We start from the raw sequence: 27,430 nt of genomic DNA on the forward strand, positions 1-27,430 counted from the left end.
TGAAGCAGGGGGAGCAGAGCAAACACGCTGCCACAGATAGCTTTGTTAGCCCAAATTGAACCCCTGGGCATGCAAATCCCACTTTGGATATGTAGCATTTGTAGTGATAGCAGGTTGGGGTTATTGTTGCTGAGGTAACCAAATCAGTGTCTAAAAGGTGGTATGGGCTGATCTGCACCATCAACAAAGGAGGTATTGTGGGGGAATCCTGGCCTTGATCTTGTGATATTTGACTCCTGTGCCACTCTTGGTGACACTGCTCTGGCTATTGGGTATGACAGGCAAAAGGGGCCGGGGGGAACAGGCAGCTCTCACCAGGAGGTGATTTACAGTAAACAACTCAGGGGTGGATTTGCAATTTTGAGAGCACAAAACCTTGGTTTCCATTCTTATCAGAGTCAGTATAACAGCACTGGTAGCTCTGACAGCTCAGCCACAGCCTGCTGCAAGGACCTGGCTCACTGTGCTCGTGGTGGTCCAGTAGGATCAGAGTGGGCTGGGACCCTGAGAGCTGTCTGCCCATGGTCAGTATAAGCAGGGAGATCAATAGCTTTCTGAGGGCTGTTTGTGGGGATGCCAGTGTCCCCCACCAGAATACCAGCCTGGCTCCCCTGGCTCCAGCAGCAGGACAGTGTCCTTGTGTTCCTATGATCCCAACGGGGGCACTGGGCCTTTATCAGCCCCTCCCAGAGCATCATTGCCCTCTCCACGGCCGGCATTTGGGCAGCCCGAGGGAGGAAAGGGGGCAAGGCGAGAATGGAGAGGGGAGCAGGGAAGCCTGAAAAGCCGGGGGGTCTTGGAGACGAGGGGCAACAAACTGCAGCCTACGGGTTGGAGAAGGAGGGAGATTCCTGGGGCAGAGGGAGTCATAGGGGACTGCGGGGAGCCGGGAAGAACCGGGGAGAGCTGGAGGGAAGCCGGGGGGGGCCAGGGAGCCGCGGGCGGGGCTGCAGCGCACGGCGCAGCGCGGGGGCCGGGGCGGCCGCCGTTGCCCTCCCCCGCCGCTCGGCTCCGCTCGGCTTCGTTCCCCTCCTCTCCTCCCTCCGCCGCGTCGCTCCCCCGCGCCGGCTCCGGCTCCGGCGGCAGCCCCAGCCCCAGCCCCAGCCCCAGCCCCAGCCCCCGCCCCCCGGCCCGGCCCCGCTCGCTTCGCCTCCGCTCGCTTCGCAGAAGCACGGAGGCTCCGCCGCACCCGCCGCCGCCGCCGCACGATGCCGGGGCCCCGCGGGCTCTGCCTGCTCGCCCTGCTGCTGCTGGGCAGCCCCGCGGCCCCGCGCCCAGGTAAGCGGGGCGGAGCGGGGCGGAGCGGGACCGCGGCCCCGGGGCCCTGAGCATCCCGGGGGTTGTTGGGTGGGCAGGATGGGGTCGGGGGGGGAGGGAAACAAGGCGGCTCGGGAGGGGCTGATGGAAGCGGACGGGCCCCCTCCCATGTGCACGGGGTCTTCGGGCCGGGTTGAAACTTCGGGCATTGCGGGACAGCGGCGGTTCAGCACCGCGGGGCGGGCAGCTCCCGGCCGGGCTGCGGGGCTGCGGGACGCCGGGCTGGGTCCGATCGGGCGGACAACGGCAGCGCTGTGGGATCGGGCTGTGTCCGAGCGGGCTGTGACAATGGCAGCGCTGTCATAGCGGTGATGTGTCCGCCCGTGGAGCAGGGAGTTACCGGCAGCTGTTTGCTAACGGGGGCTGTGTCCTTTTGGAGGAAGCAAACTGTGCCTTGTCGGGGTCTGTGTACTACCGAGGCCGTGTGCTAATAATGAAGACTGTTTTCTACTGGAAAGCTGTGTCCTAACGGTGGCCGAGAGCTACCGGGGCCGTGTCCCACAGGGGAGCCGTGTGCGGGTGCTGTGCTTTGGCAGGGATATGTGTGCTGCTGGGATGCTGTACAGGGCAGCAATGCCCCACCAGGGAGCCGTGCCCCAGCCGGGGGGCTGTATGTTCATTCCACGTGTTTCACATTTCCACACAAACCTGCTCCCTTCTTCCTTTTCCCAACGTTGTGATGACGGACCTAAGAATAGGATTTGGGACCCATTTGCAGGTGACTTAACAAAGTCATTGCAAACTCGCGTGGTGCTTAGAGATTGCTAAACGGGTGCCTGCTCCTGCTCTCTGGTCGCTGGTCTGGGCAGTCGGCTCTGTGCAGTGCTGGCTCCATCACCGATGCGCATTGGGCAGAGGGAGGACTGGAGAGGCCGGTGCCTGCCTGTGCTGCAGCGTTTGTGCAGGGCCTGAGAGACTGACCCCTAGGGCCGGTGGTTGGTTTTAGCAGAGATTAATAGCTCCTGGTGTCAGGAGTGCCGTGCAATGTTTCCTGTCTTGCTTTTGCTTCTGTTCTTGTGTCCAGACTGCATTAAAAGAGTTTGACTTTGCGCACAATCTATCCTTATTTCTGAGTAACAGAAGAGATCGTGGTGTTTACTCTCTCACCCGTGTCTGTGTTCTGCACATGACCACATAACAAGGAGTCAGACCTGAAGTCTATTTGCAGTTGGTGGCCTCCTGTTTCAGCACTGAAACAAACAGGCTGTTCCTCTGTTGTGCTGCAGACGCTGCCATACAGGCAGTGCTGAGCTACACTGGGAGATGTGCCTGGGGAGATGTGGAGGGGGGGGCTGGGGGCAGAGCACCCACTGCGAGCAGCAGCCTGGCTTCTCCCAATAGGATTTGGCCCTGATGGCAAGCACGATCTGTCATTAATCTCAGGGCGGGAGAACACACTGTACCGAGCTCCTCTCGTGTTGGCAGAGTAGAAGCTGATAAATAGTTGACTCTTTGAGAGGTTTGGTGAATTAGCGCTGCAAAATCCCCAACTGCTGGCATCAGTGCTGGGAAAAGGGGCTGCGTGGCAGCTCTGTCCGTGCCGGGGGGACCTTTGTCCTTTGTGTGCTGGGGGTGACAGCCAGAGCTCAGATCCACAGTCCCTTCTGCTCTCAGCCTGGGAGGGGAGCGGGCTCATACCCTGCAGAAAGATGGCTTGTTGTGCTCCATCTGCCTGATCTTCCAGCTCATTCCTTCAAGGAACAATCCGTGCTGTGTGACGCTCACCAATCACTTGCTCCGCCGGTGGCTTTTTGGCGCTTTGCACTTGTGGAGTCATTTAGATCAACAGAGAGGAGGTGTGAAAGCCTCTCGGCAGGCACCGCTCTGTACCCACCCACCAGCACGGGGAGCAGCAGCAATGCAGGCAGCGAGGCACGGCCCTGCGGGGTGTGAGGGCAGCGAGCACAGAGATGGGGACATGGAGGGCTGTGTTCCAGAGTCATGCTGGGGACATTGCCAATTGTATTCCAGATCCATGCTGGGCACATTGCGAGCTGCGTGTCAGTACCACGCCGGGGACCTTGCCTGCCGTCGTTTGGATCGGGCTCCGTGTTTGATGCTCAGAGCTTTGCTCCCGGTCCTCGTTCCGGCTGCCGGCCGCTAGGGGTGGTGCCGAGACCGACAAATCCTCCGCAGGGTCCGAAGTGGCCGAGCCCCGGGCACGGCCGACAGCAGCACACTCACTTGTGATCTGCCTTGTTTTCTCCTGCTGGCTTCTATTGGCTCGTTGTGACTCGCCTGGCCTCGCGAGGAGCACAGCATCAGAATCCATAAAGAAAATCAAGTGTGTCCTGCAGGAAGAGAGAGCTGGAGCAAGGTCTGCAACAAATGGACAGCATGTCTGCTGCCATCAGCATCACTTTGAATGGTACCATCCCAAGGAATGAGATAACGGCGCCCATTCGGTGCTGGAGATAACAGGAATGGAGTTTGTCTGATCAGGAGCCATCAGCAGCCATAATACATAGCTCTGTTTTCCTCCCTGCTCCTTCAATGGAAGAACAAGTACAGTCTGGATCAGTAGCAATAAAATCAAATGGAAGTCTGAGCCCTCTGCTTCTCCTGTATCTTTGCCATCATGCCCATATAGGGATGCTGTGTCAAATGTGCATTTTGTGGATGTTACAGTGTCACCCACGACCATACCTACACATTGTTCAGGGCCATGAGGTGCTGTTACTGCCACTCAGAAAGGCTATGGATGCCCAACCCCTGGAGGTACCCAAGGCCAGGCTGGATGGCACACCAGGCTGAGCTCTGTGTCATTTCTTCATCCCATTTTGTACAAAACAGATTTCTTCTTCTTCTTCCTTTTCTTAAATTGAAATGTTCTCTGCATGCTCAGACACCACGCGGCTTTTGATCTACAAGCAGCCTTACAGATCAGCGCATTTTACACCCTCTGTCACAGTGACGAGTACTGCCAGTTCCAGTGGGGGCTCTGAAACAGAATAACCTTCCAGGAGCCATCCAGAAGTTATTTACTTGATGGGATTTCATTTTTCCAATATATGAAAGTGATTACCGAACGGTAAAACACGCTCCAAGGAAATCCTGTTACAAAACACGGGCTATATTTTAATTAGCATAATGTACAGTTACATGGCTGCAACCAAAGCCTGCCAATAAACGTATCTTGCTGGAGTTCAGATAGATGCCTATAGAAAATATAGTGTGAGCAGCGCCTTTCCAATTTTCCAGTCCATCAGGATGCATCTACGCTCTTGTCAGGAGTATGAAATGGCTGAATGTGGAGCTAAGCAGCTCTGTGGCTGCAAGCACAGAGAGCAATGGGGCAGGGCATTGGGGACATGGGGGGCACATCCCTGCTGCCACCTGCAGGGATGTGGCAGTGGGAAGCAATGCACAGCCCAGCCTATGTGCAGAGAGCTGCTGGCTGCGTGTCCTAGAGCTCAACACGAGTGGAGCTGGGCACTGGCGGGTCCCTGCAGAGCTTTGTGCTGGTGGCACTGGGTGTTTGGATTGTTTGCTGCACCCAAAGAGCAGAGGCGATGAGAAGGAAGGAGCTGAGGGATGGATGGCCCAAAAAGGCAGGGCAAGGGAGGATTTTGTGTTCTCCTGACCCAGGTTCCCTGCCATAGCCATCTCACATGGCTTGTCACAGCCCTTCCCAAAGGGGCCTCCTCTCCAGGCTTACCATGAGCATGTGCTGATGTGTAGATTGGTGGTCCTCCACCACACATCTGCATCAGCCAGGATGAGAGGAAGGAGAAATGCTTCCCAGTGAGCACTGTTGGGGGGGGAAGGGGAAACAGGGGGCAAGGAAGTGAAATAAGTCAACTCCTCACTCACTCAGTGACCCCTTTGCAAGCCAGCTCTGCTCCCACCCTGCCTTCATCAATAAGGATTCCAGAAATGGGAGGAGTTCTGGGAGCTGGGACCTGCTGTGGAACCATCAGGTGCAGGAAGGGGGGGGCTCCTGCTCCTCCCAGGCAGTGCTATTTCTGCCCGGCGTCTCTCTTAGCTGACATGGACATGGAATAGCAACTCCTTTGATGCACGTTGCTCTGAATTAGCATCATGCTGTTGAAGCCAGCGGAGTTGCACTGATTTGTAAAAGCAAGGAGCTCACCGTGTGGCCCAGATCTGCTCTGCAGCAGGGAGGGTAGGGGGAGGAGCATGGACTTGGCCTCATAGTCACTGCTTTGACAACCCGGTGAGGTGACATAGGGGTGTCCAGACCCCAACAATCCATGAGGTCAGTCTGCATCCCTCCAGAGATGCATTTTCCCCTTTGTTCCTACTTTGCCTTACTGAAGTCCTTTGCTGCCATACCTCTGCTGCTGTGTGCTTGGTGTGTATGGGACAGAGCAGAGCACAGGCACAGCAAATGGCTTTTTCTTTTTTTCCTCCTTCTTTCACTGAAGATGAGCCATAGGAGCAGCTGAGCCATAGGACCTCAGTGTTGCCCGAGCCTGGAGTGGTTGTGATTCAAAGCAAGGACACCCTGCCCAGAGCCAGGGACAAGCACAGGTTTCCACAGATGCTTCTCTAATTCCTTGACCTCAGGCTCCCATCACTGCAGTAGGATGGGTCTGGCTGAAAGGCATCCAGCTGAAAAGCAGGAAGGAGGGATCTCAGCAAGCAGAGGGTCGGGGGCTCAGCTGTGGGTCCTGTCTGACAGAGCAAGAAGAGTAGGAAGGAAAAGGGCAGGATGGAGCCGGGACAGATGGCTGCAGCAGGCAGCTTCCACCGAGCCCATGTTGGCAGCAGGAGGCAGCTCACAGCCTGGCCAGGACAGCCGGCACCGGAGGTGTGATTCCAAATGCAAAGCTTTCGTCTAGAAAGAAAATTCAGTGCCAAATGCAGAAGCATCCAAAAGAAAAAAGAAAAGAATTCAAACTGTGACAGAAGTAATATATATATATATATATGTATATATATATATATATATACATAAATGGTGGGGCTGATCCTGGAGCAGTGCGATCCACTCTAAGCAGGAAGGATGGAGGTGATGGGGCTTCTTGCAGACACTGTGAGGGTCATCCTGCAAGCAGTGCGAGAGCTGCTGAAGACATGAAATTAGCTGGAGCATCCAGGCACCAGCAAATAGCAATAACGTGGTGGGAGTAAAGGAATGTTCAGGAAATTGGGCAATTCAGGGTGATTTTGGAGCCAGGCCGAAGAGCTGAAAATACTTAAAATTCAAGGGAGAATCTTCATCTGACTTTTTAGGGTGGATTAATGGAGCGTGTCTGCATTTGGTGGATGAGGTCCTTCATCTCCAGTAGATTGGTGGCTGGGGGACAATACAGGAGAAAAATCACTCCTGATGTCCCTTCCTCCATTCTCCTGAAGCTCTACAGCCCCATCCCACTGATGGGGCTCCGTGATGATACTCAGGGATTCAGCTTTCATTTTCTGATGATGATTTAAAGGCAATCTCAATATAAACCAGGCTATTCCTGACAGCCGTAAGCTTCCATTTGCCAAGTTGGCCAGTCCCTAAATGGGAAGACTGCCCTCGTGTGATCCCCAAAGGAGAAGCAAGGTCTGCATTGCTGCTGAGACTGGGCACAGTTCCGTATCCCAACCCATCCCAGGATTTTTTCCCCTTGTCCCTCATCACCCACCCACGTTATTCACACAGCACTCCTAAAATTGCTGTCTGATGCTATTTACATAACCACGAGAGCCGACGAGGTCCGAAACCCCGGCGTGCTCTAAATTGGTGCATTAAGTTGTGGAAAGAGGATTTGATCAATTTACCGAGAGCACAAATCAACAGAGCAGAATTTACAAACCCATCAAAAAAAGCGAGGTGACAGTTCAGAATTAATCCTCTGCCCGAGGCACACCATGTACCTCTGCAAACATCTCGCAGCATAAATATAGTTGAGAGATAGTAGAGGAAAATGTAACTCCTGATGCCTTTGTACACCGCCGGCAGAATGGCTGTAACGTCATCGGGAGATGAATGGGGCTAATGCTGCTGGAAAGGTGCTGTCGCATCCCACTTCATTTTTATCCAGGACTCAGCCCAAGTTGTTACAGGGAAATATTTCAATTTCACTTTGTGCTTGAATTCTTTGCTGTCCCCCAAATAATATCTCCCTGCTCATTTGTCTTCTTCATTCCTTCTTTCAAAAAGGAAGGGAACTTGGTTTACATACACGCCTGCCTGGAGTAGGCAGATGGGATGCAAAGAGAACCGGAGCCAGTGCCTCTAGGGCATGAGATGCTCCGTGGGGTCATATGGGGCCAGTGTTGTGCTGCATAGGTTGCTGCAGTCAGGGACCAGGGCTGGTCAGCTGTGCAGTGACTAATGTAGGGTGCATCTATTGAATGCCATAGCATCCCCTGCCCCACTGCCTAGTACTATGCAGCATGCTACAGAGCCATGCTTTGTTACAGGCACGGGGCTGATTGCTGATATGTTCAATGGGCTCTCTCCTAGGAATTCCAGGGGAGCTCTATACCCATTGAAGCATTGCTCCAGCAATGCAGCTACAGGGTAGACCCCTGGTTCTGGGCACCCCCAGTTTGGTGCTCAATAGCTCTGCTCATTGCATGGGGAGAGAAAACACCTTTCAGCCCCCAAAGCAAGCCCAGCACCCTGATGGCACAGAGACTTCTGCTTCTCCTGGGTGCTTTGGAGTGTTCCTCCTGTGAGATGCGGTGCAGGATACGTGCAGCCAGCTCAATGGGAAGCAGCTCTCACTGGAGCCTTATGGCTGATGCTCAGATGAAACCACTGAGGCAATTTCAATTAAAAGCAAATTTTTCAAGCTATCTAATCAAAAAAATATAAAGGCTTCCTTTCAGCTTTTGTTTCCAGCACGAAGAGGAGCCCGTGCCTGCAGCGGTGAAAAGGCTCTTTATTGTGTAGATGGCTGTGAAGGACAGAGCGCTGTGCTTCCCATTCAGGGATGTATTGAAGCTTTCTTGGAATCCATTAGGAAAGGTGGGGAGGGAGGGGTGCAAGAAACCAAGAGCCCCTCCAGCTGCAGCCTGGCTCTCTCCTGGCAGCGATGCAAGAGGATTAGCCCGTTCCCCTGGAGGCACATCTTAGATTTTCCCAGTGCAAAATGTCTTCTATAGCTCCTAGCATTAAAAGCATTCAAATGCCTTTAGCTGATGCTTATTCAATGCTTCTGCAGTCCCAGTTATCAAACAGCTCATAGAATCATAGAATGGCCTGGGTTGAAAAGGACCTCAAAGATCATCTAGTTTCAAACCCTCTACCATGGGTAGCATTGCCAGTCAGCAGACCTGGCTGCCCAGAGCTCACACTTCTGCACCACAGACAGAAACCCCCCTATCTCCTTGCAAGGACCTCTCTGGTATGTCTGGGTGGCTCTGAGGAATGTCACCACCTACTAGCCCTGTGTGTGCTCTGATCTACCCCTAGAAGCACTGGAGCAGAGGCTCTGGGCTCATTGTGCTGCTTCTTGCAACAAGGATACATCCCTGTGGGCACAGTGCAAGGCAGGGGGCTGCAGTTCATCACCGCACACCGGTACATTGTCACCCAGCTGCAGAAATTGAATTGAGTCACAGCAAATAACATCTCCTCAAGTGACTCAAATTATCCAAGCTGACTTCCATGGGTAAGGGCTGTATTTTTCCACGTTGCTTCACCGCATGCATCAAACCGGCCTCGCAAGCAAAGGCTTTCTTAAGTTATACAGCATCGCCTCTTTGATCGAAACAAAGAGCCTGAAAGAACAGCAAAGGCAACAGTCTGCTTGAGTTCAGGATTACGAGCCCAGAGTTGGAGTCAACTCTGAGAAAGGCATTCAGCTCTGAAAAATTCCCTCCTAAGCCTCTCTGGCACTGCTCCCAGCTACAGTCCAGAGTGTTTGGTGATGGAAAACACGAGCTAGAAGTTGTTTTGAACCCGATGCTGCTCCTATCACTGCTCCATGAAGCCAGCTGTTGGGTTTCACACACACCAAGTACATCAGCCCCACCACACAGTGCCTGGCTTAGCCTAGCTGCAGCTCATTACCCACTGCTCTGTGCTACCTGTCCCTAATTGGCACAGAACGGAGCTGCTACTGGGGCATGGAGGTCACGAGCAGCAGCAGCAGCCATTGTGTTTGATGAGAGTGGGACCCAGGGAATATGTGGGGACAGCCCAAATCCATTTCAGCAGGTGTTGGTCATTCCTAGAGCATTTACATCTGCGTGCCAAAGAGAATCATTTCACAGATGCATCTGTCTTAATCACATCATACTGCTATCAAAAGTACACGAAATATGACTGTTACCCCATAGGAACACAAACAATAGCAGTAGGAGGAGGAGAACTGACTGGGTTTGGACCACACACTGCTTTTTAATAATGTGCTGATTCTCTCCTTGCTGAGAAGAACAGAGTCAGGTACTTTCTCATTGTGTTTCCCAATCAGCGGGATGCGTCAGAAATAACGATATAGACAGAAAACATGCACAGGCACCAGCAACACGACACACACGCTGTACAAGAATATATGAGGAGCATCTGACAAAGGCCCCTCTCTGCACGTTGATTCAGATATCAAAGCACTTGTGCATAGGCTTACTCAGTAATGCTTTTTTTTTTCCCAGAGCAGTAAAGCAAATGCTGTGTCAGGTACCTGCCAGATCCTCACTTTGGTGGGAAAAGAAAAGCTACAGGCCAGAAGGCTGTAACTCTGCTGTATGGGAAATCACAGCTTGAACCTCTGATTAATCAGCTGAGGCAAGTGCTGGGTCAGCTGTGGGAGCACAGGTGAGAGTAATTAACTGTGCTCCCGGAAGGGGTGGACATCGACTCCACCTCCTCTAAGACCTCATTTAAGGGCTGACCACCAGTAAGGCAGCATCTCTTGGAGACTGCCTCAGCTTTCTGGTCAAGGCATCGACATTGGTGAGTTTTCCTTTGCTAATAACCTTTGACTATCTACTGTCATCTTTGTTAGCGTCTTTATATTAGCCACCCTTACACCTGCAAAAGGATCCTCCATCCATTTGGTTCAAGAGCCAGGGTTTAGGACAAAACCAATCCTCCAGGACTGGAATACAAGGGCTTTCTCACTTAAATTGATCTAGCTGTGCTTGATGATCCATCTTGTCCACTTGAGCACCCATCTGGGGTAGAAATACGTCAGCACCCAGCAAAGCTGAGCTGGTACATAAGGCAGAGCTCTGCTGTTTGTTTTGCCTGCTTTTTGAGGTACTTCCAGCCCCCTGGCTCTTCATTTAGGGGGGGACATGGGGATTTTCTGTGGGCTCATGTGGGCAGCAACATCATGAGCAGAGGCTCAAGTCCTGGCCCCACGTGGCTTATGGGGTGCATAGAACTGACAGTCTTCAGGAAGCTCATTAGCAGGGAGAGACTCGTTAGCAGAGAGAGGCTCATTGCAGGGCCAGGGTAATGTCTATCTGATGGGCTGCATCACCAGGCTGGTGGCAGGCTCTCTGCCCTCTCAGTGCCATATGGATAGGTGTGTGCATGGCTGCAGGTGAGTACTAGCTGCCACGCAGAGGACCTTGCTTCTTTGCTGGCACCACAGTGGCTTATAGAAATATCTTTGCTATCTTTGTTAATTAAAACAAAGTGCAATGGCTCATCATTAGGCTCTATGGGGAAAAAACACACATGGGTTATCATCATTCTGCAGGACACAGAGCAGAAACAGAATTCGTTCTGTTTAAAACACAACTCACTGATGTCTGATACTGATGATTAATTATATGTAATACAGTGCCATTGAAGTGAAAGGCGTTGCCAGAGTGCAGGGCAGGGCAAAGCTCCCCAGAGCTGCTGCGATGCCTCCAGCAGAATCGGTCCATTTTTAAGGAGGGGGGGGGGGGGGGGGGAAAGCCAGATTAAAAGCTTGAACCTTTTATTTCTCCAGGCAAATCTTTTCTGAAGACGTTCCGGGAGACTGAGATCTGTTGGGCAGCCTTTTTGAGAGGGTGAATGTGTGCTGCAGGGGCACTGGGCTCTTCCCAAGCACTGGCAACCTCTGAAACAGTGACCGTCCCGTAATCAATGCAGCCCAATAACTGCAATAACCACAGCCATCAGTAACCCGGCACTCACCCTGCCTTCCTGATTGTGAGCAGCGGGACTGTTTGCAAGCTGTCAGGAGTCATTAGGCGCTGGAGCAACGTCGTTTTAGAGGAGTATCACAAGGGTCTTTTCAAGGGCAGTGGTAGGCAGCAGGCGGGGAGAAAATGCAAAGGATGGCATTTCTTGGGACAAGTTCCTCAGCAGAAGCAGGAGGTCCCAGCTGAGCCCACAGTTATACATGGGGTGGTGCTGGGCACGTGGCAGTCCTCGAAGGGTTAACAGCTACATGTGCTTCCCGAGATCTGCTACAGTGCATCTTAATAGAGATGGAAGATTAATTATTTTAGTCCCAGATAGATGACTAGAATGGGCTTTTTGTATCTAAATATACTCTCTCTTCAGGAACCCATTTAATTTTATACCCAGATATAGATGACTGAGCTGGATGATTACTTGAGAAAGAAGGCACTTCTCTTCCCCCAGTCCAATTTGTAGCCTGAAATGCTGCCAGAGTGCTCTCTGCGGGCTGGTGCTGGGGTGCAGCATGGCAGCACGGCGTGGTGTGGGCAGCCCTGTGGGGCTGGGGCTGGGATTTCATCCTGCTGGGGCTAGAGAGGAGGGAGAAGGTTCATCTGAGCAAGGTAGCTCTATGGAGAGGTGTGATGTGCACACTGAATGTCAGTGCTGGCATTGCAGGGACGTGGGGACCAAAACTGATGCCTGTGAGTGAAGAGCGCATTGATTCCAGCTCCATGGAGCAGCACTGGGGAGGAAAATCCATTTTCCTCATAGCTCGGAGAAGTGTATAATTTCCAGGCATCTGTCAGGCGGCTGCGGATCGTTAGAGCAGTTACGAGCTTCTCTGGAGCATGGCGAGGATGTTTGCAAGTGTAATTCCTGTATTTGTGGCAGTGAAACAAACCAGGCATGAGCAGCATGGATCCTCCGTTAGGGTGGCTTTCAGAGGCCAAAATGTTCCCCCACCCTGGACCAATCTCCACTGGAGCCCAGGGCCAGTCCTGAGCTGAGCCAAGCGCATTTGGAAAGGGATTTCTTCCAGCCTGCAGGCACAGCAGGAGCCAGCACCTTGGCCAGCCCTGCTACGCCTGTGTGCAGATGGTGACATGTGCCTGGGTTCCCTTTAGGACAACCAGGAGACCTCCAGGGGACCCCATCCTTGGGCTGCAGAGCAGTGCCCAGGCAGCATCCCACCAGGCTCAGGGCTGTGCTTCTCTCAGGTTGCAGACGGACAGAGGGACAGTGTGGGGGAGGCAGTGCCACGTCCCAGTGCCCTCCGTGCCCACTGCACTCCTCCATTTCCAGCATCCTCTGCCGGTAATGAGGCATTTCCATGGCAACCTTATTTGAGCGTTGCTGGTGACACAGATGTAAATTTTCAAATCAAAGATTCCCAACCTCATCCCTTAGAACACAAAGCAGCCCTGGAGCACACGGCAGCCCAGACACCCATCCTGGAGCCATCCCATCTCATTGCCCCACTGCAGATGGGCCGCGATGCAGACCCCAGGGGCAGCTCCTCCTCTGGCTGTGCTTATCTGCGCTCCCACGCGGATGACTCACCGTGATTAGATGGCTCCTATTTTATTTGCTTATGGGTTGGACCGGCAGGATGTGCTTAAGGAAACTTTCTTCTTTTTTTTTTTTTTCCTTGGAAAAAGTTAATTTGCTGAAATAGTAACTGCGGGTAGGAGCGGGAGATGCAAGTTTCCTGTTGGGAGGCATGTGGGGATCCGGGCAGCATCGCTCTGTTTTGACATTTTGGAAATGAAAGACTGTTTTGATTCAGGCTTTTTATTCATTTATTTCTTTTCTGCTCTTCAAGATTTAAGGCAAAAAGAAAATTGTTTTAAGATTTGAAACCAAACCAAACCACTTCCTAGCCATTGCTCTGGTGGGTTTGGATGAACACAACCTGCTTTTTCTTCAGATCCCTGCTTCATACTCAAGCTGTCTTTTCCCCTCTCTGTGGCTGCGAAACCCACGTGGTGTTGCAAGGGATGTGTTCCTGCTCCTTCCCCTGGAGGCTGCAGGGCTACTGAGCACCAGGCACTGCTGCAGGACCACTGCTGCAGTCTCAGCGCCCATCAACCTGCTGGAGCCCAGCACCAGAATGAGCAGCACCGTTAATAGCATCCCCGTAAGCTCATCAAGGCACGGCTATAATCAGCTCACTAAAGCCTTTAGGACAGAGCTATGAGCCCCAGCAATCAATCTGCAGTGCTCTGGTTCCTGGGCAGCGATAGCATCATGTTAGCATTAGGAAGCTGGCAATGCAGCCGCTCACAGCTCGGCTCATTCAGGAGCACAGAAGCAAAATGAGTGCCTGATGATTACTTCAGCATCCTTTTATCAAGCGTTTGCAGCTCCCTAATTCCGCTAAGCCCCTCCAGCTGAGGTGCTGGCGGCAATCAGATCTCCCTGCTCCCCACAGCAGCACATGGGCACGTGCCATTGCTGGCCGAGTGACACAGACCCATCACTGTGGGGACCACTGTGTCCTTGGAGTGCTGAGAAATCCCCCTTCGTTGTTACGGAGAACAGGAGCTGATAGTGAATGGAAATGTGGTGAAGGGGAGAGCTTTGGCTTGCATTTAATTGGTTTCTTTTGTATTGCATGGCCGTGCAGCCTCCTTCACTGCTTTGCTCGGTATGCAACTTTCTGCACTGTTGGTGCATCTGGGTCGTCGTAACAAACCCCAAACCACAATGGGGAGTCTGCACTGCACACGCACAGCTTATGGGCAGCGAGCAGGTCTGTTTCTGAGCAGCAGAAAAACGGAAGCCTTCAAAACTGCAATAAAACCCAACAGCCCCTAAATGGGTGGGTAGATGATACACGGGGGGGGCAGTGCCACCCCAAAGCCTCATTCCTTCTGGAGCTACCCCCGCTGCCTCCCCTTGCAGGGAGCGCTTCCTACTGCAGCTAATATAAAGCACGGGGGAGTGGATGCATCCTCTGAGCAGAGCTCCTTCCTCTGCTCACATAGCGGATCCCAGAATAGCCCGGGGAGGAGCTGCCGCTTTGCATCAGGTCCCTTTTGCTCCACACTTTCCTGGACGTTTCGTGCAGCAGTCTGAGCACCCTGCAGAGCATCCCATTGGCACTCCAACCCCAGGGCTGCAAACACCGTTGCTGCCCCAGCGGATCCTTTGCAGCCTGCAGGCAGCCGCAACGTGTTCAAGATAAAGCGACAGGATAAGCCCCTTGTATGCTGTGATAGCGTTCCTTTCTCCAGAGCTGGTTTAGCAGATTAGATCAAGGTCAAACACGATCATGTCTCTCCCAGCAGCTCAGTATCTCTGGATCAATTGTGCAGAGCAGAAGGGATTTGCAGCCGGGCAGTGTTCTGCTGCTCCTCCCTCTTGGATGGCAGGAGGCTCCTGCAGTATTTTCTTTCCCTCAGATATTTGCCTAAATACATCATCCGAAAGGCCATCTGTAATGCAGAGGTGAAACCACCACGAGGCCTTACAAGGCCAATAGGGATTTGCTGCCAATCAGCCTGTCTGGCCTGAGGCAGAACTCCTTCCTGCACCTGGGGACACAGAGCTGGTTTGGCAGTGGCAACCTGAGTTAACATCACTGGTCACTTCTTCTTGCAGCCCTCACCTCCCTGCCCCAGCCCAAGCAGCCATTCACTTCCTTGAAATTCACATTTGCCCTTTACAAACTGAAGCATGTTAAGTACCTCATTACGGAGCCGTGCTACAGAGTGTTTTATTTCATGCTTTGTTAAGGATAGAACCATTTAAATGCTTCCTGGCAAAGGATCTAATAAGAAATTAGTCAACTTTCCGAAAGCATAAAATACAGCTTAACAGCAACATCCATTATGAATGGGAGCTCACATGGCTGATTTTTGCTGTTTCTGTTAATGCTGTGATTGCAGGGGGGCAGGTCCTTGCAGGAGCACCTTGTGTGTCACTGTTTCCCCCACTTGGTGCAGGGGCCAGCAGGATGGGATGCTCAGGGACAGAGTCCAGTGCCACTGTCTCTTTTTACAGGACCACAGAATCATTAGGGTTGGAAAAGACCTCTGAGATTGCCAAGTCCAGCCCCAACCCACTACCAGTATGTCAACACAACCACATCCCTGAGTGCCACATCCACACATTCCTTGAATGCACCAGGGAACAGTAACCTGCTCTCTCTCTGTTCCTAATATTCAGCCTGAGCTTCCCCTGGCACGACATGAGTCCTGATGTGTGCGCTGGGGGAGGCTGAACCCAGCTGTGGTAGGACCACATGTAGGACCCTGCAGCAGGTCCTACAGGAGCCCAGCACACCCCAGTCACCACCACATGTTGAGCTCCTTCCCTGGCGACTGCTGTTTCCATGGAAAACGTTGACTCTCTGCTTTGTGCAGCACTTCATGGAGCTGCGGTGCTGCTCGGGGCTTATTGTACACTGTGGGCTGCAGCCCAATCAGACCCGGTGGTGGTGAATACATCTGTGCTTCTCGCAATTATGCTCGGTGGTAGCAGGGCTTTGGGGACTCTTTGTCTCCTGCAGGCTGCCCTGCTTGGAGCAGAAGGTCGGGGCTGACTAGGGAGAAGCTTTTCAATCCCAAGTTGTGCGTTGATGCCAGGCAGCGGGGCAGCTGCTCTCCATCAGGCAGCAGCAGGGAAGACAATGGGGGATGGCATGGCCTAATCAGGCTTTTTGAAATGACAGTATTTACTGATGACAATTGCACAAATAAAGGCTTTTCATAGAGGCCAAGCCAGAGAACAAACTCAGCACGAGCAAGCAGACCTCTTTGAGCAGCTGACCTTGGGATAAAGAGACCAAACAGCAGCTCTGAGACTGTGCAATAAGGTTCCAGTAGAAACCCAGCTTACAGGGAATCAGCGTGGGTTCGTTATTGCCTCCCCACTATTAGCAGACAGAGGGATCTCCACCACCTGCAGCTCCCAGAGGGCTGATCCCATGCCATGGCACAGCCCTGATCTCATGCCCAGCAACACTCAGTCCCACTTTCCCTATTCTTTTTTGCAGATGGCCGCCCCGAGGCAGCACTGCTCCCTGCCAGCCCTCGTCCACTGCCTGCAGATGAAGCAAGTATGGGAGGACCCAGGCAGAGTGCAGCCCTCAACCTGCTGCCTGCTGCTGAAGACAGCCCCAAGCCAGCGGTGGAGGGACCATCACTGCATGCACAGAGCCATATCTCAGCAGCACCCACCAGAGACCCCGGGGCTGATACCAAGCAGACTTTCCCTGCTAAGAAAAAACCGCTTGCCCTAAAGCACAGCAACACAACGAGGAAGCAGCTGAAGGCCAAGCCCACACTGCCAGGGCTCTCCAGGGCAGTGAGCACACAGGGCTCTGTGCTCCCCATGTCCTCCCAAGAGCCACCCATTCCAACGGAGACAGTAGATGGGCAACGGCAGAGCCCCCCCGAGCTGCCTGTATGGGGTCCAACCAGCCACCCTGTGCTGCAAATCTCCCCTTCAGCCCCACTGCCATCAACTGCTCAGCCCTTCCCTGATGGCCCTGGTGACATGGACACAGGTCCCACAGCAGCTCCTGATAGTGCCATTAACCAGATGGACAGTGCTGAGAGTGAGATGAATGGCTCTGCCTCGGAGGAGAGCCAAGAAACCACCACCTCCACCATCATCACCACCACCGTCATCACCACAGAGCCCACCCCGGGTAAGGGAACACAGGGACACGGTGCCATCAGCAAGTGGGATATGGGGTGGGGATATGGCAGCTGTGGGGTGCAGCTCTGCCTTCTGGAGCTGCCAATATCCTTAATGATTGTGGTGAGGGGTGCTCGAGGAGGGTGTCACCACCTCAAGGACCTCTGGTGAGTAGGGTAGCTTCCTTAGCCACAGTTTTCCACCCCAAACTGGAAGTGAGGAGTTACAGGCTGTTGAAGGGGAGGTGGGGGGTGGGGGAGGGAGGGTGAGCTGTGCCCTGGGCAGCCACTGATGTGCATCCTCCAGTGCGCTGCAGTGTGAGCTTCTACGACCCCGAGGGCTACATCGACTCCACGGATTACCCCCCGCTGCCCCATCACAGCTTCCTGGAGTGCACCTACAATGTCACCGTTTACACGGGTTACGGCGTGGAGCTGCAGGTGAGAAGTGTGTCAGGGAACTGCTGCAGCTCTGCCCCCAGGCTCATGCTGCAGTACCCTTCCCCATTCCCACAGAGCCCTGGGTTTCATTTTGCTGCTGTTTCTGAGGCTTTTAGAGAAATGAAATCACAAAAGCACCACTGCTCGTGCTGGGTCTGGGCAGGGTTTGGGTCATCCCATGTGCCAGGGCACCTGGTGGCACATGGGAGCATTCACATCTGCCTCATTTCCCCCCCTTGGAGTCTGAGGGAATCCCTCAGTGCCACACCACTCCCTTGCACTTTGGGAGTAATTAGCACAGGGAGGCAGCAGGGCTAATTGTGCCTCTCTGGAGGGCTGGTTTGGGGTTGGGGGGAGCAATGGGTGTGCTGCTTGTCCCTGGCTGAGGGGACGTGCCATCATGGGGAAGAGGCCCCACACCTCCAGAGCCCCCCCTTGCCTCACCAGGTGCTGGTGGGTTCTCCTCCATCACTTCTTAATTATTTCACATGTACCAGCAGTGCGAACCAGCGGCACCGCGGCTAATTACATTGGGCAGGTGCTGAAGTAACACAGTGCAAGTTCCTCAGCTCTCGCGCTGCGATGGGGATAATTGGATAATGTTTAAGTGATTTTGATTTAATTCCCAGCTCCCGTAATGGAGATGAACAGGAACAACTCACTGGGAGGGGAGGGGCTGGGCAGTGAGCTCAGGGCTCCTCTTTCCCCTGGGTTTGCCAGGGTGCAGCATGGGGAGGGCTGAGCAACCCCAAGCATGGAGATCCTCTGCTTCCCAAAGGGCTGATTGTGATTCTTGCTGGTCCTTGCTTGGCTTGATGCAGGATGTCTCACCAGGGCTGGGGGTCCCCAGCCTCCCTCCTCTCTCCCCCCACCCTAGCATCCCTGTTTTGCTCACAGCATCCTGCAGCAGCCCCAGCACACTCTGTCCCTGTGCCTTTTTTGCAGCAGCTCGAGAGCAGAGCAGCCGGCACTAAGAATATTTGACAAAATTGTCATTGTTTTTAAGAACCTTGAATTTTCTTGGCAGGAAATAGAATTTCCCTAAAGAGATTTTCTAGTGGGTGAACAAGCCTGGCAGCCTGAACCAAGGATCCCTCCTGCCTCCCCAGCAGGATCTGCAGGAGCTGACATGGGTTCTGGCTCTGATCACAGCAGAACTTGTGCTCTGCAGGCCCTGGCAGGGCACCATTAACAGTGATTCTGCAAAATAAAGCAAAAGCTGCTCCTGGGTACAAGCCCCCATGCCGCACCCCAGCTGTTTTTGTCTCAGCCCCCTCCTGCAGCACTGAATGTAGCCAGGCAGTGGGATGAGGACGCAGCTGCTCCTGGTGCCATGCAATGAGGGGCTGCTGGAGCAAGGGGGGATGCTATGTGACAGTCTTAGGGCTGTGCCACGCAGCAAGCCCTACTTCTTGCAGTGCACACTGGTTGGCCCTGTAGCTCCCCAGCATCAGGCTCCCATGGGCTCTGCACATCTGTGCTCCACGCAGCAGGGTGGGAAGATGGGCACGCTGAAACAACAGCAACAAACCCTTCCCGTCACAACACCATCGAGAGGGTTTGCAATTACAGGCTGTGGCTGCGCTAAATATAGAGCCCCAGCCCTCGTGCACTTAAGGAAACAAATGATCTGATGAGCATCTTTCTGCTGAAATATGAGCCCATTTATTAAGCTAAATGGACACAAAATGTAAATGTGAGGTTACTTCGCAGCTATTTCCAAATAATAATCAAAGCCTGTTGGGACTGCTCATTAGGAGTGTTTTCTGGGACTCCCCACCCAAGATGAGGATGGGAAGGGATCGTGGTGCACTGGGTATGGAGTGAACCATGAGCCCTATGCGAGTGCCGTGATGGGTGGATGCTCTGTGCACCCGGGGCTGGGGGTGACCCTCATATGGCCCCAGAATGCTGCCCTGCAGCCCCACGACTCTCCTCCCACCCAGGTGAAGAGCGTCAACCTGTCGGACGGGGAGGTGCTTTCCATCCGTGGAGTGGATGACGACACTCTGGTGGTGCTGGCCAACCAGACACTGCTGGTGGAGGGCCAGGTCATCCGCAGCCCCACCAACACCATCTCTGTCTACTTCCGTACCTTCCAGGATGAGGCGGTGGGAACCTTCCAACTGCACTATCAGGGTGGGTGCCCTGGTCCCATGGGTACCCCAAGTGTTGCGTGCAGGGTGGGAACAAATAGGAGCCCCTGTCCTGCTGGGTCTGATAGCCACACATTTGCTCCTAGCCCCATTTCTGTCCCAATTCTGCAGCTCTTCCTGCACAGGCTCTTGCTAAATTATCTATTTCTTTCTTTTTTTTTTTTTTTTTTTCCTTGAGAAGCTATAAAAAATGGATGAGTTCAAGGAAATTCTTTCTAAAATAGAAACTGGGTCTGGTCAAAAAGCAGTGAGAGGTGGAAGGCAGTTTTGGATGCATGCAGACTGCCCCACAGCAGGCTCTGCTTGTGACATGGGACATGTGGCATGGCTGGGAGCAGGCAGCCCTGAGCTCTGCACTCTCTGTGCTCATTGCAGTGTTTATGCTGAGCTGCAGCTTCCCTCGAAGACCTGACTTTGGAGACGTCACCGTGATGGACCTGCACTCGGGTGGCATCGCTCACTTCCACTGCCACCTGGGCTACGAGCTGCAGGGCCCACACACGCTCACCTGCATCAACGCATCCCGGCCGCACTGGAGCAGCCCCGAGCCCATCTGCTCAGGTGTGGGCATGCAAATAGCAATGGCATAGGGGGAAACCGCAAAGCAAAAATAATACGGGTGCTTTGCGCTGCTTGTTGAATGCAGTCCTGACAGCGATGCTGAGCTGTTCTGTGGCAGCACAATGTGTCCCCTGCTGAGGTGGGTGAGAGGAGGTTATGGGGGCTATGCCCTTTTTTGCTCCTTACCTGCCCTGCTCTGCCTGGCAGCCCCCTGTGGAGGCACCGTGCACAACGCCACCATCGGCCGCGTCCTCTCGCCCAGCACCGCGGGCAACCAGTCAGGCAGCATGTACTGCGTGTGGGCCATCACAGCACCGCCGGGCCAGAAGCTGCACCTGCACTTCGAGAAGCTGCTGTTGGCTGAGAGGGACAGGTGAGGGGTTGGTTCCATTGGGCCTTGGCTCTGGGTGGGGTGGGAGCAAGAGGCAGAGTGTGGGATGGCAATTCCTAATGGGGTGTCTGAGTGCTTAGGTTGGTGAATTTTCATTGGCACCATCTCTTCCAATTGCTGGATTTTGGGAGCAAAGAGAGAAGGGCTTGGGGGCTCCTCACATCCCCAGGGCATTGCATTCCCCCCCCCACACACACACATACTCCTCCCTCTGGGGGCTGACCCCTGGCTCCCTGCACAGGATGGTGGTGTACAGTGGGGACAGCAACCGCTCGGCCGTGCTCTACGACTCGCTGCGTGCTGACAGTGTGCCCTTCGAGGGGGTGATCAGCGATGACTCCTCCATCCGCATCGACTTCCTTGCCAAGGAGCCCGCCGCCTCCACTGCCTTCAATATCCGCTTTGAAGGTGATGCTCTGCTGTCAGCTGGGGGGGCTGAGGGGCTGTGGGAAGGGGGCCAGCCCCTAGTAGTTGACATGCTGCTGTCCCCATGGTGCTGTCAGAATGCATGGTGAGCTGAACCTCCCTGTGGCTGCAGAAGCTCCAGGGAATGCATTTCCTGAGCAAGAAAAAAGGAAAAGAGCAGGCTCGATGACAGGCAGTAATCCCAGGGAAGATTGCTCGGTAAATACAGCAGTAGCAACACAGAGAGTGCATTACTTATGCTGCCACACAAAGGAAGAAGTGGGGTTTGGTTAAGCCTGCATGGCTCACGACAGATAAATGGTTGTTAATCCTAATTGCCTGTAATGAACACCACTGGCGTGGAGCACAGCTGAGCATGGCAGGGACAGGGGGACAGGTTCCTGGTGGGGTGGTGGCACTACCCTGATATCCCTGCAGCAAAGCCCAAAGCTGGGGGTGGGGGGAGCACTGGGGATGGGGCTGTGCTGCTTCCCAACCCCATGTGCACACCACTAATGGAGGTTTTCCTGCAGCCTTTGAGCGGGGCCACTGCTATGAACCCTACATCCAGAATGGGAACTTCACCACCTCCGACCCCACCTACAACCTGGGCACCACCGTGGAGTTCACTTGTGACCCTGGGCATTCCTTGGAGCAGGGCCCTGCTGTCATTGAGTGTGTCAACATGCGGGACCCATACTGGAATGACACAGAGCCACTGTGCAGAGGTCAGTGCCCACACCATGGGGCCGTGCCATGCTCTGGTGCAGGAGGGCTGAGCCCTGCCTCTCTGCTGCAGCCACATGTGGTGGGGAGCTGACAGCCATGGCTGGAGTGATCCTGTCTCCCAACTGGCCGGAGCCCTACACCGAGGGAGAGGATTGTATCTGGAGAGTCCACGTGAGTGAGGAGAAGAGGCTGTTTCTGGACATCCAACTGTGAGTTGTTCTCAGACATCGGTGCATGTCCTGCCCCTGCCCCTGGCCCTGGGTCTGCCCAGTCCAGTTCCCTGCAGCACCCCCCTCCAGCTCTGTGTCTGTTCTGCCCCTTCTGCCCTTCTCTAATCCCCTGCAATGTGCTCAGTACCCATTGCATTGCAGCACTCACTGCATTACAGCATCCATCACTTCGCAGCACCCATCCCATTACAGCACTCATTGCGCTGCAGCATCCTTTGCCTTACAGCACCCATTCACTGCATCTGGGGATAACTCAAGGAGGAACCTTGGGCATGGTTAAATGCTGCTAATGCAAAGGGAATCTCCTCAGTGCTATTTTGGGTTTTCAAGAGGAGGGCATGTCTCAAGCAAGGGCTTAGAGTCAAATAGACTTTAAAGCTTCCTGTACAAAACACAATTCAGAGCTCCCCGTGAGGCTCTGCTGGATTTGTGGGCACTCGGGCTGAGCAGAACTGGAGACCAGGCGATTTGAAGTCATCAGACATAAATGTCACCGAGAAAATCATGTTTGACAGAAAGCAGAGATTTACTACAAATGTCAGCTTGCCATGGGGATTAACTGGGCGCCTTCCAAGAACATTCTTAATAAAACGTTCAGGGATCGGCTGAGGCATCTCCAAACAAGGCTGAATCAAATGAGTGGACGTGTGGGGTGGGGGTCCCACTGTGTCTGAGCACACTCAGGGCCCAGGGTGCTGAGCAGCACAGTGGGATGGATCCTGCTCAGCACAGGGATGGATGTTCTGGATCAGCTGGGCACAGAATAGCGCTGGGCTCTGCCCCGAGGGCCTTATAAGGACATCTGCATGGGACACTGCACAGGTCATTGCGTGGGATTTTGCATGGGATGTTGCACGTGGCGTTGCATGGGACATGGCATGGGATATCGGGAACCCAGCCTCGGAGCGGGGGGATGTTGCAGCCTCAGACGTGGCGCAGACTTCTCTTGCGGGCTCCGCTCCATCCACGGGGCAGCACTGCACTCTGCTGGCGGCCGGGACTTGGCGGCTGCCAAAGCGGATCGGTTCCGGCACCGGGAAGAGCTTTGCTGGATCTGCTGCTGCTGCTGCTGCCCAGAACTGCAGCGCTGCAGTCACCGCGGGGGTCACCGCTTGTCTCATGGGGCCGGTGTCAGTCTCCACGGGGATCTTGGATGAAATCTGTAAGCTGTGTTCTGTGGGTGTCCTTGGGAGTCCCATGTAGCTCCAAAGCCTATGGGGACCTGGGGTAGTGGGACAAAGCCTCAGCTCCTTCTCAGTGCCTACAACACGAAGAGTGGTATAGGGCTGATGATGGGGCCAGGGCTGGAGGAGCAGCACTGCTGCTATGTTCAGAACAGACATCCCCAGAGCATCTCCCAAGCCCCTGGGGACAGGACAAGCCCCCAGACAGGACACATGCAGTGTCAGGCAGAAAGCCACCTCATTACCCCTTCATCCCACACCAAGCATCCTGCTGGTTCCCTGCCCAGCTGACCGAGCTCTTCTTTCCAGCCTGAACCTCACCAACAGTGACATCCTCACCATTTATGATGGGGACGAGCTCTCTGCCCGCATCCTGGGGCAGTACGTTGGCAGCAGCGGCCCCCAGAAGCTCTACTCCTCCAGCCCTGACCTCACTATCCGGTTCCACTCAGATCCTGCTGGACTCATCTTTGGGAAGGGTCAAGGATTCATCATGAACTACATAGGTAAGGAGTGGGGTGCTGGACTCATCCCTGGCCCTGACAGCACAGGGGGACAACACGCAGCTGGAGCAGGGTCTGCAGGGGCTGGTTTTGCAATTGGGGATGACTGCTGGGCCACAGCTCCTCTCCAGCCCCAGCAAACCCCTGTAGAACCCACAGCCTGCTACAGGGCTCTGGCTTTGGGGTGACTTCCAAAGGGTCCCCATTATCCCCAGTGCCATCTGAGGAGCCAGATGCACGGGGTGACAGTCACCACTTGTCCCACAGAGGTGTCCCGCAATGACTCCTGCTCCGACCTGCCCGAGATCCAGAACGGCTGGAAGACCACATCACACACCGAGCTGGTGAGAGGGGCCAAGATCACCTACCAGTGTGACCCGGGTTATGACATCGTGGGGAGTGACACGCTCACCTGCCAGTGGGACCTCAGCTGGAGCAGCGACCCCCCTTTCTGTGAAAAGAGTGAGTGCCCCACTGCTCCACTCTGAGCAATGTGCCCCGTGCCCCCAGCACCCACCCTGCATCCCCTCTTCTCCCCAGTTATGTACTGCACAGACCCAGGAGAGGTGGAGCACTCGACTCGCCTCATCTCTGACCCCGTGCTGCTGGTGGGTACCACTATCCAGTACACCTGCAATCCTGGCTTCGTGCTTGAGGGCAGCTCACTGCTGACCTGCTACAGCCGTGAGACTGGGACACCCATCTGGACCTCACGGCTCCCACACTGTGTCTGTGAGTGCTGCAGCCTTCACCTCCAGCTCTATGACAGCTCAGGAGCTGAACTTCCAGCCTCCTTCCATTCTGCCCTTGTCTCACCCTGCAATGTGCTCCCTTCCAGCCGAGGAGTCTCTGGCCTGTGACAACCCAGGGCTACCAGAAAATGGCTACCAAATCCTCTACAAACGCCTCTACCTGCCCGGCGAGTCTCTGACCTTCATGTGCTATGAGGGCTTCGAGCTCATGGGGGAGGTGACCATCAAATGCATACTGGGACAGCCGTCACATTGGAGTGGGCCACTGCCCATCTGCAAAGGTAGTTCATGGGTGAGAAGGCGGCACCCATTGGGGTAGGAAGCACATATTGGGATGGGTAGCACCCATTGGGGTGGGCAGCACCCATTGGGGTGGGCAGTATTCACCACCTCTTGCTGGTGCCACCATTCCAGGCAGAGACCCTACACATTCTCCTGCCCATCCTGCTCACTCCCTGTGTGAGCTCTTAAAGAGAGCAACTGATTATTAAATGCTGAAAGTCTTTAGCACATTCTGTGACCAAATGGGGGTACGGAAAGTCTAGTACAGATTCCCATGTTAGCCTCAGCCTGGATATGTGAATCCCACTGCATGCAAAACTGTAGCACCCAGTGCACACCCAGCCACCTCCCAATAACTCTCCATTTCTCTTCCAGTCAATCAGGATAGCTTTGAGCACGCTCTGGAAGGTGAGTGACACATTTGCTGGATGAGCCCCTTGCACAACTCTGTGGGGCCAAGCCCCACCTCACCACCACCTCCATGCTCTAGCCTGGCACCCTCAGGTGCTCTCCAGCCCAAAGCCCACAGCACTGCAGAGACACTGGGGCTGAGGCATGTGCATGCTGCGGGGAGCCGATAGAAGCTGCCCAGTGCTCCCAGTGCCCCTAGTCCCATGTGAGGGACTGGAGGAGTGGAGGCAGGGGGGCAGCAGAAGGTGCTGGGGGAAAAGCCAGCGTAAGAGATCATGTCCTTTTAGTAGCAGAAGCTGCTGCAGAGACATCGTTGGAGGGGGGAAATATGGCCTTGGCCATCTTCATCCCAGTGCTGATCATCTCCTTGCTGCTGGGAGGAGCCTACATCTACATCACCAGGTAAGTGGGGTGCGGGTGGCAGAGCACCAGAGAGCATCACCATGCCCAAAGCCCAGCACAGGGCACCCCCTGCTGCCCCCAAGCCCAGGCTGATGGGGGGCATGAGGAGGATCTCGCATTGCTGCAGGGCTGTGCAGCTGAGTGACTCTTGGTTCATCCCCAGGTGCAGGTACTACTCCAGCCTCCGCCTGCCTCTCATGTACTCCCATCCCTACAGCCAGATCACAGTAGAAACGGAATTTGACAACCCGATTTATGAGACAGGGGTGAGTGCTGCTGTGCCTTCCCTCCCCAGGTGGCCCCCAGGACATCTCTCACCAGTAGAATCATAGAACCATAGAATAGCCCAAGTTGGAAGGGACCCATAAGGATCATGAAGTCCAACTCCTGGCTCTGCAAAGCCAATGGGGTGATCATCCCCAATCGCAGCTGCTGCCCTAAAATGGCTTTTTCCTTCTTTCCAGGAAACAAGAGAATACGAAGTTTCGATATAAAGGCAAGAGAGTCTCCAGCTGCGAACTTAATGTGCTCTCATAGAACTTCCTCAGTAACTAATCCAGAGACTATGTGGAGTTTGGTTGGACCCCTGGACCTGCTGTTGTCTTTCCTTTTGCCTCCTTATTGAAGATTTTACTGTTTTCTTCACTGTATTTATTCTATTTAAACTGCTCTAGGTGTGCTGCAGAGCCATGGGGTCTGTGCCTGGACCCTGAGGTGGGCAGCGGTGGCACACAGGGACCGAGCACCTTCCCCCCATCCCCCGGCCATGCAGCCTCAGAGGGGTTTTGCAGTTCTTCTCTTGTTAAAAATTAAGTGTCTCCATTGAAAGAGCCTGCCATTGATTGCTCGGAGATTAAATAGGCCAGGGTTTGCTGCACCCATGGCTTTACCCATAGCACGGGTGGCACGGCTGGGATGATGGGACTGCTGCTCTGTGTTCCTCTTCAGTGCCACCACCACCACCAGGACAGCCCAAGCATTGCTGCAGGCTGCTGTGCCCCTTTGCCCCACAGTAGTATCTCAGGGTAAGCACGGACCTGGCCCCATGGGGGCTGCCGCCTGCCTCGGGATGCTGGGCCATGTGTCCCCAAGCTACTGGGGCCCTCAAGGTTTGCACTTTGCTCACAGGCAGAGCCCACCCAGGCTATGGCAAGGGGCAGGGGTGAAGGTGGAGATTTGCTGGGCAGCAGGGCCAGGCTCCAGCATGGATATGGGGGGCAGAGGGGCAGAATCATCCCTTAGCACCGCTCTGATGGAGGCGGACCCCACAGCAGCTTCACTTTGGGCCTCAGCATCTCCTACACTGCTTGACTTTGGGTGCAATCCCCAGAGCTGGGCAATGGGCTGTGGGTGGGCAGTGATGCCCCACTACATCCCTGGGCTGCTGCTGTCTTCTTTTGTCCTTGTAGAATGGCAGTGTAACCACGACCATGTTGGAGAGTCTGTTTTAGTTTAGGGATGGTTAGTGCATCTCTGCAGTGTACAGCTGAGACTTAGATCGGGTTTCTTTGGTTTTGGTTTATGGTTTTCTTTTCCTTTAAAAAGAAAAAAAAAAACCAAACAAAGAATGTGTGTTTGTAATTTGTAAAGGTTAAAAAAAGAAAAAAAAAAAAGAAAAAAAAAGTGCCAAAAAAAATATGTACTAAGCATTTCATTTCCCTTCATACATGTCTGTTTTTATAAGAACAATGTGAAAATTGCTGGGATTAAATATTTTTGAACATGATCAAGTCCTTCCGTGGGAAGCTGTAGTGTTCGGTGTAACCTTAATACAACTTGTGCTGTGTTTTTCAATGCTTGAAGTCAGTCTGCAGAGCTCGGAGCTGTTGAATGGCAGTGGCTTGGCCTCGTTGTGCTGTAGCGATGGGAGTGGGTTGGGGCTGGGCACAGAGCTCACCTTGTTGCGTGGTGACCACGTCCCAAGGGCCACATCTTGCCCTGGTGCAGCCCCACAGCTTGTGTCCAAGGGATGGAGTGGTGATGGCTCTCTGCAG

The 27,430-nt window shown here is 54.1% G+C and overlaps 1 protein-coding gene across 1 annotated transcript; it reads left to right on the top strand.

The window, feature by feature from the left end:
* The first annotated feature begins 995 nt into the window (after window positions 1–995).
* SEZ6L (seizure related 6 homolog like) lies at window positions 996–27,162 on the top strand. The gene is made up of 17 exons (XM_015878464.3): window positions 996–1,278; window positions 16,344–17,000; window positions 17,297–17,430; window positions 19,377–19,569; window positions 19,962–20,147; window positions 20,355–20,520; window positions 20,780–20,946; window positions 21,477–21,671; window positions 21,743–21,881; window positions 23,396–23,592; window positions 23,857–24,051; window positions 24,130–24,321; window positions 24,428–24,622; window positions 24,999–25,031; window positions 25,322–25,436; window positions 25,600–25,702; window positions 25,901–27,162. Exons 1-17 carry the CDS (start codon window positions 1,209–1,211, stop codon window positions 25,928–25,930), a joined length of 2,967 nt encoding a protein of 988 aa, XP_015733950.2. The 5' UTR covers window positions 996–1,208; the 3' UTR covers window positions 25,931–27,162.
* Window positions 27,163–27,430: the final 268 nt, after the last annotated feature.

This window comes from Coturnix japonica, chromosome 9, assembly GCF_054131305.1.
Source record: "Coturnix japonica strain WE chromosome 9, WE-NBRP24, whole genome shotgun sequence".
In the NCBI taxonomy this organism is placed as follows: Eukaryota; Metazoa; Chordata; class Aves; order Galliformes; family Phasianidae; genus Coturnix; species Coturnix japonica.